At 40.3% G+C, this 9,986-nt stretch overlaps 1 protein-coding gene across 5 annotated transcripts in view; it reads left to right on the forward strand.

Annotated features, from left to right (window-relative positions):
- Positions 1-9,756, forward strand: part of LOC117448988 (solute carrier family 41 member 1-like) — a 73,892-nt gene extending 64,136 nt beyond the window's left edge. For all 5 annotated transcript variants that reach the window (XM_034086286.2, XM_034086287.1, XM_071203641.1 and 2 more), the window contains 2 exons: positions 8,173-8,321; positions 9,476-9,756. In XM_034086286.2, the coding sequence (XP_033942177.1) occupies positions 8,173-8,321; positions 9,476-9,649 (323 nt within the window). In that variant the 3' untranslated portion in view covers positions 9,650-9,756. The remainder of the gene's footprint in view (positions 1-8,172; positions 8,322-9,475) is intronic.
- Positions 9,757-9,986: the final 230 nt, after the last annotated feature.

Genomic DNA, 9,986 nt, shown 5'->3' on the forward strand with positions numbered 1-9,986 from the left:
GACCAGACAATGACAAAGGTGAGCCATTTTCCCGTTTTTAGCTACCTAGCGCCACATGTTTTGATGTATGTTCTTGTTAACCTGTTAAGCCCAAGAGACCCCGGTACCGGGGCACTGCCGCAACATCTTGCAGGAAACAGTGTCTGAGGGCATGTTCATTTAATAAACTATGAATATTTTATATCCATTTAACGGGAAGAAACTCATCTAACTGATTTTATTTTTTTTAAATAAAACCCACAATGCTAACGCTGAGCCTCTGAATTAGCAATGAGCGAAAAATGCTAACAGATGACTGCACCGAAATTCACTCACAAAACCTTATTATTTATCTTTGCTGCACATCGTTTCACATCGTGAAGTGACAGACTCGAAGGGTACGCTCATTATCACTCAATTATACGAAATCGCGACTTTATAAACAAAAACAGACATCAAAACATGTGGCGCTAGGTAGCTAAAAATGCTAACATGGCTCACCTGTGTCTTTGTCTGGTCAAACGTGGTCTTCAATGGCATTAAAACGATAAAAACGCTGCTGAAGTTAATCCATAGGTTAATCCAATGTGTCTGTGTCCCTTTGAAATGATTTCTGATAATCCATGAGCAATAAACCTGCTTTTCGGTTTCCAGATGTCAGAGCTAGAGACAGCTTCACTCATAAAAAACTGTGTGCGCAAAGCCCACACCTTTTTGTTTTACTATGGCCCATTCCCAAACCGCCCCCTACCCCCCCGTTTGCGCGTTCACGCGGAGGGTCCGCCATATTGAGGGCTGTTCCAAAGCAACGAGTGTGGAGGGGGAGTGGGCTATCAAGCCCTCAAACAGCGAGTCTGCAGCGGTGCTGACTTGAGACCGGTCTCTACCTGACCAGAGTCACGCTGTGTGTGTCTGTTAACAACCTCATGATAACCTCATATGTTTTTAACTTAGGATCATACCTGTGTTTAGTCTAGAAAAAGGTAAATGTGTGCATTTTATTATAAAGTTGTGTATATTTACAGACCGTTGCAAAAACTAAGAAGCTTATAAACATCAGGTTTAAAACTAAAAGAGCTTTGAAACACAATGAAAGATGTTTGGAGTTTTTTTTGAGTTATTCATTTAAACTTTTTGTCTAAGAGTTGCTGATTTGAAACCGTTGTTACATACAGTTACGGCATTTCCTGTTTCTGCCGGAGAGAGGGGAGGCCGTCCCAAAGCTTGCTGCTGTGTTTACTCCCTCCATCTGACAGGAGGGAGCCTCGTTGAGCTGCGAGTGTGGCTACAGACGGGGGTAGGGTCGAGGGAGTGGTTTGGGATTGGGCCTGAGTGTGTGAGTAGGGAGATTCCCCTTCGATTATATTGGCTCTAATGGTCAGAAAGAGATGTCAATCACCAACATCGACCAATGGGTTCCAGAGAAACGGTAAAACCCCCATTTCCACCCAAATCACCTCAGAGGTGGAGTTTTTTTGGCTAAATCTGTCTACAAAGGTCAAATGTCACTTGTTTTGCATCAATCTTGATACAGGGTACTTATTATATGGTGTACTTTGGATTCCTAAAGCTTTTAGTCTACCTTACCATCATCCAAGGGTAGTTTTCACTATAAATAAAAAAGAATATTTGGACGGACACTATAATTTACAGTTTTTTACTATGTTAAATCTGAATTTTCTTTAAAATAAAAAAAATCTATATTGTTTTGACTCTTCTACATCCAACTCACAGGTTTATCATTACTTTGAGGGAAATGATTATTAATGTAACCCTTTTAGAAGGGAAGATATGGTCATTTGTTCTGGGAATATCATTTTCGAGCCTGAGACCTGAAAAACAGGCTCAGGGCTAAACTGGTTAATACAGGGTTGCCAACTCTCACGCATCTGGCGTGTGACACACGCTTTCACTCTCAATCTCACGCTGCCCAAACTATTCTCACTCCAAAAACAAGATGAACCTTTTTGGTTGGTTATTTACAATGTTGAGTTGACAGCTGCTCAAGCTGTCGATCCGCTCCCTCCCCGCCCTCACCACTCTTAACAACGTTAACAGACAGCAGATCAGCGGGAGCCGGTTGGTCAATCCCCAACCTGTATTGCACATGTGCAGATCTAAGATCCAGTAGAAATGCTAAAAAGTAAAAGACTGCTGCTTATTGTTCTACTAGGCCAAAATAGAGTCAAAGACTATATGAGAGTGAGAGTGTGTTCATTAATATATTTGGCAGTTTGGAGTAAGTCTGTAGATTTGTTTGTGTGTGTGTGTTTCATGTATAGGCCTCTCACGATAATTAATTTTGTTGGATACATTTTCCCGGAAATTATTGCGATAAACGATAATATTGTCGGCACCGTTGTTTGACCATTTTAGACCACTGACATAATGATAATATATAATAATAATTCAAGTACATCCTGTCAAACTGCTAGTCACATCCTCATGTAAATGGAAATGTATCGAGGTCAGAAAAGTTATTGTTTGTTTGTAGCCTTTATTTAACCAGGTGAAGCCCCTTGAGATCAAAAGATCTCTTTTTCAAGGGTGACCTGCAAGACATTAGTTACACATGTAACATAAAAACAACAGAACAACAATAAGGATGACATACAACATAATGTACAGGGTACAGTTTACAAAACTCTATTTACAGTGACAGGTACCATGAGTATCAAACAGCATGTCACCCAGCCGAGTTTTAAATGATGCAGGGGAACCAAAGTGCTCAGGTTTAAACAGGTTTGCAGACTGTTCCACTTTAGTGGAGCTGCACAACTAAACGCTTTCTTCCCTAAGACAGTCCTAGCACTTGGCACATTTAATAAAACAACATCATGAGATCTCAGGCAATACGTACTTTCAATTCGTCCAGAGAGCAGATATAAAAAGGTAGTTTACCCAACATGGCTTTATAAATGAACATGTACAAATGACTGAGCCTCCGTACAGTTAGTGAAGGCAGACCTGTCTTGGCATACAGGGTACAGTGATGAGTAAGTGCTTTACAGTTCGTAACAAATCTCAGAGCACTGTGATACGCAGGCATCTAACTTTTCCAGGCAATGGGCAGGTGCATTCATATATATCAAATCACCATAGTCCAGCACAGGTAAAAAGGTCACAGTGACTAGCCTTTTCCTGGCTTCAAATGAGAAACAGGACTTGTTCCTGTAGAAGAAACCGAGCCTAACCCTCAGCTTTTTAAGCAGATTAGTGACCTGAAGTTTAAAAGTAAGACAATGGAGTTCATTTTTAATTTATCGTACGATAAGTCAATTAATTGCTGATCGCGACAGGCCTATGCACACAATAACACTGTGGAAAATGTGTTCATTAGTGAATGAAACTGTTCCCTTTATAGTCTGTGTCCAATATTGTGTATTTGTATATATATCTTATATACACTGAACAAAAATATAAACGCAACACTTTTGTTTTTTCTCCCATTTTTCATGAGATGAACTCAAAGATCTAAAACATTTTCTATTTACACAAAATAACTATTTCTCTCAAATATTGTTCACAAATCTGAAAAAATCTATGATAGTGAACACTTCTCCTTTGCCGAGATAATCCATCCCACCTCACAGGTGTGGCATATGTTGTAAATCGAGTGGCCTGTGTTCGTCGTCCATAACATACGCCTGCCCATACCATAACACCACCACCACCACGGGCCACTTGATTCCCGTGAGCACAGTCACCAGCTACAAGGATCTCACACACCCAACAAAACAGGAAACACAGAGCCTAAATACCCACACTAATTAACCCAACAAGACACAGGTGAGGGGGAGAGACAACACAGGGCACCAGGTGAACATAATCAGGAGCAACAGAAAAAACGGGAGGGGGAACACTTTTCAAAATAAAACACATGTGCAATATACAAGGCCTGAAGCCGTCAGTCCACAGTGACAAAGTTATCTTCGTCACACTGTATAATGACCTGTATTCCTAATAAAACATTTGAATAACAAAAAATAAATCATAAAAATATATTTACAAAACACTTAATTAAACACAACATTAATTACGGTTAAAATCAGTTCTGAAAAGGTTAGTTTTGGTTTGTGATTTGAACATTTGAGATTGAGGCAGTCCCGGATGTGTTTTGGGAGTGAGTTCCAGAGGGAGGGGGGGCAGCGATGGAGAAAGCTCTGTCCCCCCCAGGTTCGGTACTTGGTCCTATGAGGAAAAGACAGGAGGATGGCGTCTGAGGAGAGGCGGCTGCGGAAAGGAGTGTGGTGTTGGAGTCCAGAACAAATGTCCTTATGGGGACAATAGAGTATATTCATTGTATCGTATCGTATGTCTGTGAGGTAGGAGGGGGCCTGGTGATGGAGGGCTTTGTAGGTAAGGAGAAAGATCTTGAAATGGATGTTGCAGGACGGGGAAGCAGTAGAGGTTCTGCAGGACAGGGGTGATGTGGTCATGGGAGAGGATGTGGGTGAGGAGTCGGGCGGCAGAGTTCTGGAGTTTATTGAGGAGTTTGGATGGTGTACCATAGAGCACGCTGTTAGTCTAGTCTGGATGAGATTTCATTTCATTTCAAACCTTTATTTTTCCAGGTGATGAAGGCATGGATGAGGGTTTCGCCAGTAGAGAAGGAGAGTGATGGGCGGAGATGGGATAGATTTCTAAGGTGGAAGAAGGCAGTTTTGGTGTTGTGCTTGATATTGTTTCCAAAGGAGAGGTTGCTGTCGAAAATGACTGAGGTGTGCGGATTTTATTACATTACATATTTTGCGATTCAACCGACGTGCTCAACCAGAGTGCCTAAAAATAACAGCAACTTCCTAGAATTCCTAAATGTAAGGTGTTAAAAGCAGTAAGATTTTGTTACGTTCTATAGACTTGAATTTGTCAGCTACACAGCAAAAACCACAGCGTATATTGTACTCTATAAGAGTACATTTAACACCAGTTTCGGGGTGTATAGGTCCAAGAGTTTGGTGTTCTCTGAACACTGTCAAAAGAGTAAAATATAAACTCTAAATAAAGAGTTAGATTTGAACACTTTGTGTCAAAATATACACTATAACTGGTACTTTTTCCACACTGTTTGAATGCTTTCCAACACGTGCAGTGTAAACCTAGAACCCTCAGAGAGTTAAAATGTACTCTTATTCAGTCTTATACTGTCACTGTGCAGAGCTGATTATTCAACACTTTGAGAGAGAAAATGTACTCCATGGTCATTTTCACACTGTTTCAGTGCTGTTTATCTGATGTACACCAAACAAACAATTTTGGGGTGAATCATTAACACTTCAAGAAATAAAGTACACATCAGATTCTTGAAAACATGCGTTTATTTAAAAAAATGTGATTTTGATGTGTTTTTAAATATAACATCTTGCAACATCAAACAACCCACAAAATACATTTGTCATAGGTATACATGTGTGTACATTTGCTCATTAAGGCCTCTTTAGCCTGAGGAAACACTTTAGAGATCATCATTCCAAAATCCTGTTACAACAAATGGGCAACGTGGAATACCATACACGAGTGCTATTGTGCAAAGTAAACTGACAAAAATAGTGTTTTGAAAGACTAACAATCACCGAGCAGGATGACCAACATCTAAAAGTGTCTGAATGTCTTTCATTTTTGTAAAGCACCTTGCCTTGTGTTGAAAGGTGCTATATAAATAAACTTGCCTTGCCTTGCCTACATGGCAACCAGTTTACATCAATGTTGTAGACGGTGATCTGCAAACATGTGTACATGCCGTTTAAGGCCTGGTCATAGGAGATCCCAAACATATAATGTGCTTTAAAAAGTTCATCAAAACTGACAGGGAAGACTTGGCCATGCAGGGAAGGAGCTCACCATCCAACGCAATGTAGTACTCATGGAGCTGTTTCTTGTGGTCCCAACTGCTAGGATGTAGGGTTGCCTCCACTGGACCAGAGTACTCCTGAAGGCTGGAGATGACTAAGATAACAATAAACACAAATATAACTTTACTGTACATCATATTTTGATGGATGGCTCAGGCACTGACAAAAACCTTTGATAGCAAATCAGATCAGCTCGGCCATTACCATGAACAGAAGTCAAATGCAACATACACATTAATGCAGCAGTAATATAAAACCTAAAAGCATCCCAAAATAGTAAAACACTGACAGGGACAATTTCACTGCACAATGAGTGCTTTTACTTATACTTAAAGTACATTTAGCTGATTATACTCGCATACTTTTACTTAAGTCAGGTTTTAAGTGCAGGCCTTTTTACTTTTAGTATATTCACAGGGTGGTATTTGTACTTTTACTTAAAGGTAGGGTATGTAAGTTTGAGAAACCGGCTCGAGATACACTTTTTGTTATATTCCATGGAATGCTCTTAACATCCCGATAGCAATGAATATCTTAAGTACTTTGACATGAAAAATATCATCTGTGGAAGCAGCAGTACTGTAAAAACCACGACCAATCATTTTAGCCGTCCCGGCTAAAATAACTGGATGGCCTACCTGCCTGTCAGCCTTCCATCTCGCACAAACTTATCTCGTGCCATCATTGGTCATGTGTACGTTCGTGTGTGTTGGAGGAGGGGCTCTATAAGGAAGTGGCAGATTTTCTCCGGTCGTGTATTTTCAAATTCTAGCGATCTTGAGCCGGTTTCTCAAACTTACATACTCCACCTTTAACTTAAATCATATGAAACTTCCTCCACAACTGGAATTTGTCTATTGCACATGTACAGTACCAAATGTAGTGTGAAGTTAGACTTAAAGGTGGGGTATGTAAGTTTGAGAAACCGGCTTGAGATACACTTTTTGTTATATTGCATGGAATGCTCTTAACATCCCGATAGCAATGAACATCTGAAGTGCTTTGACAAAAAATCCATAAAAAAATGTCATCTGTGGAAGCCGTAATACTGTAAAAAGTATGACCAATCATTTTAGCCGGCCCGGCTAAAATAACTGGATGGCCTACCTGCCTGTCAGCCTTCCATCTGTGCACAAACTTGTCATGTGCGCATTTGTGTGTGTTGGAGGAGGGGCTCTAAGGAAGTGGCAGATTTTCTCCAGTCGTGTATTTTCAAATTCTAGCGATCTTGAGCCGGTTTCTCAAACTTACATACCCTACCTTTAACTGTTAACAGCATTATATCAGCCGAGAGGCAAGAGCTTCGAAACCATTCATTCTACATGAGTAACGTAAATTGGCGGTAGCTAAGCTAACAGCTGCTAACGTTAACGGTCTCATTATTTCAAACGGTGCCTGCAGACTAGAGTTGATTATGGATTAAAAAACATTTATTCAAGGCCGCTGCGGCAGTTCCGTAACGTTACCCCCTGTCGAATGATTGGAAAGAGGAGCGGTTTTCCCCCTGAGTCAGTGTGAATGAAGCCTAACAATTAACACAGGAGCAGCAGCTAAAATAGCAAAGAAATACATATTTTGTTGTCAGAATAACGTTAATCTGATTGACTACGGCTAACGTTACCACTACAATAACGTCACAAATATTCTATTTGCTAACTTTATCGTTTTTAGTTGTTTAGTTATACAAATTAAAACAAGAAGACAAATATGAATATTCAGAATTATTCACTTGGTGTCTACTTACCTAACGTTACAGTCCTGCGGAGAAATGTTGCCGTGTTCGATCCATGGATGTATAACTCTTGCATCAATCTGTAACGGTCACGGTCGCGCTTTTCCTGGAGAATATTTTCAAAAAGCCGAGGCTGCATTAAACCAATGAGAAGGCGCGGCCTATCTGATGACGAATCGAAACCTAAGATCGATGCAGACAGACTCAATGCGAAGATATACTCTGGGGGAGTCCATCATCCCAGAATAAACACTACACAAGTCAACACCAACACCACACAAAGAAACAACACCAAAGAAAGGTTCTGGTGCACTCTGAGAAGTGTACTTTATGTCCATTCTACTCCAAAGTCTAAACATGTCTACTCTTTGGTATTTGCTGTGTAGCCAGAAAGACAAATATCTATTTTTTACAACAAAGGTGCTTATTGCAGGAGTAGAAGTGATGTCAATGTATTTGACCCAAAATAGAACCTCCTGATACATTTTCAAATAAGAGTTCTAGGATGTATTCCAATTGAACATTTGAACTGAGTTAACCACAAGGACAATCCATTCATAAGTGATCAAAAGTTCTAACAGAAAGTTCACTGTTCTCTGTGTCTCCCAGGGGTGAACTCCAGGTCAGCGCGGGTGCTTCTTATGCTGGTTGTCCCCGGTCACCTGGTCTTCCTCTATGCCATCTCTCTGCTGCAGGGAGAGGAGGCGCCTATCAGCGTGGCCTTCGCCATCTGCTACCTGTTTGCTGCTCTTCTGCAGGTAAACTGTTGCAGATTTTTTCTACATCCCCAAGAAAGTAGTGCAGTGATGACGTATTTTTGTTGGCCAAGCCCGAAGTTAGCATCTCAAAGGTTCCCGCCACAATACGCAATGGGATGTTTCCATTGGAATTTGGTACGATGCAGAAAATAAGCTTTGTGGCCAACACACTTTCATGATACTTAACACATTGTGTTCAGCAAGGTAATCCAACATATTAATGCAACTTTGTGATTTTTTGGAAATGTAATCGGCAGAAGTAAAAGCTAATTAAATGCTATAAACAAACTACTTCATGGTTGCATGCGCTATCACCACCACTAAGCTAATGGTGGACTAGTGTAGGCGTGACGATGTTAAGAAGTTGATTTAGTCACTTGTTATCAGCTGCTGTTTTTATGACACATTAAAGCTTCAGACATTCACAAGTGGATTAAATAATAAACAAAACATTTGCATCGGTAGACAGAAAGACACATTTATGTATATTTTATGAGCTGCTGAGGTGCACTATTCCAGTTACCCCCATAGCCAAACCAGATAAACAGAACTAACCTTGGTCGAAACGTCATGTTCCAATTATATTTTTCTGATGGAACTGGATATAATTAAACAGATGTGGTTATAATATAGTTTAATTGTTGGCACCATTTACTGTAGGTTGGTTTGGTCAGTTAAAGTTAGCCAAAACCCTGGCGATTGTAGATTTAAATCAATTATACACCTGCAAAATTACCTTTTTTATATCAATAATCCACTCCTTGTTACCTTGAATTTTTGAATGCCTCAATACTAAACTAAGAATATTCTTGATAAACTGAAGGACAAGTAGCTTGCCTGTGTGACTGCTTATGTGAAGGTATTTTAAATAATAATGTTTTAGCCAAAATGCATGTTTTACAAAGCAGTTCTACGAATTAATGATTGAGACTTATTATTATACTACGAATGTGTGACCCTTGTGGATGTGTTCACTGTTGAAGAATCCAAGAAAAACTAATATGTCCTCGGGAATTCAAGGTAACGGAGTCATTGATAAAAATAAATCATTTTCAGGATTATTTTCCTAATTCAATTGTTCCTGATTGTTTCCAAGTGTTGTCGTATTTTCCTCTTAATGCAGCCAATTCAGGTCAGTTTTCTTCCCCCTCTAGGTGGCCATCCTGCTTTACTTAGCCGACCTCATCGTCCGTGTGATGTGGAGACGGAGCATGGACCCTGACAACTTCTCCATCCCCTACCTGACCGCCGTGGGGGACCTGCTGGGCACCGGCTTCCTGGCCCTGTGCTTTCACAGCGTCTCGCTGGTTCAGAACCTGGGACTCTGAAGGTTTTTCCTTTTACTCATGAACTCTTAGTCAGCCACCATCTTGTTTCACCTGTTTCGTTACACAGAAATGCTTGGATTGCACAATAAAGCATTATTCAATGGTTATCACTGGGACAATCCATACTGAGGAATCTGTCTTTGTCACAAGTTCAGACCTTTAATAGGATGGAGAGACTGCACACACCCACCTTTTACCATCCATGTGGGTGAGGAACCACATCCAACCAATCTAATAATTGTATTTAAGGGAAAAAGCCTTTCAAGTTTAAATTCTCCACCTGTCAGTATGTCAAACTTTATTTTGCTATTATTCCTCTCTATCTGTCTTTCACAGA

This window comes from Pseudochaenichthys georgianus, chromosome 7 (genome assembly GCF_902827115.2).
Source record: "Pseudochaenichthys georgianus chromosome 7, fPseGeo1.2, whole genome shotgun sequence".
In the NCBI taxonomy this organism is placed as follows: domain Eukaryota; kingdom Metazoa; phylum Chordata; class Actinopteri; order Perciformes; family Channichthyidae; genus Pseudochaenichthys; species Pseudochaenichthys georgianus.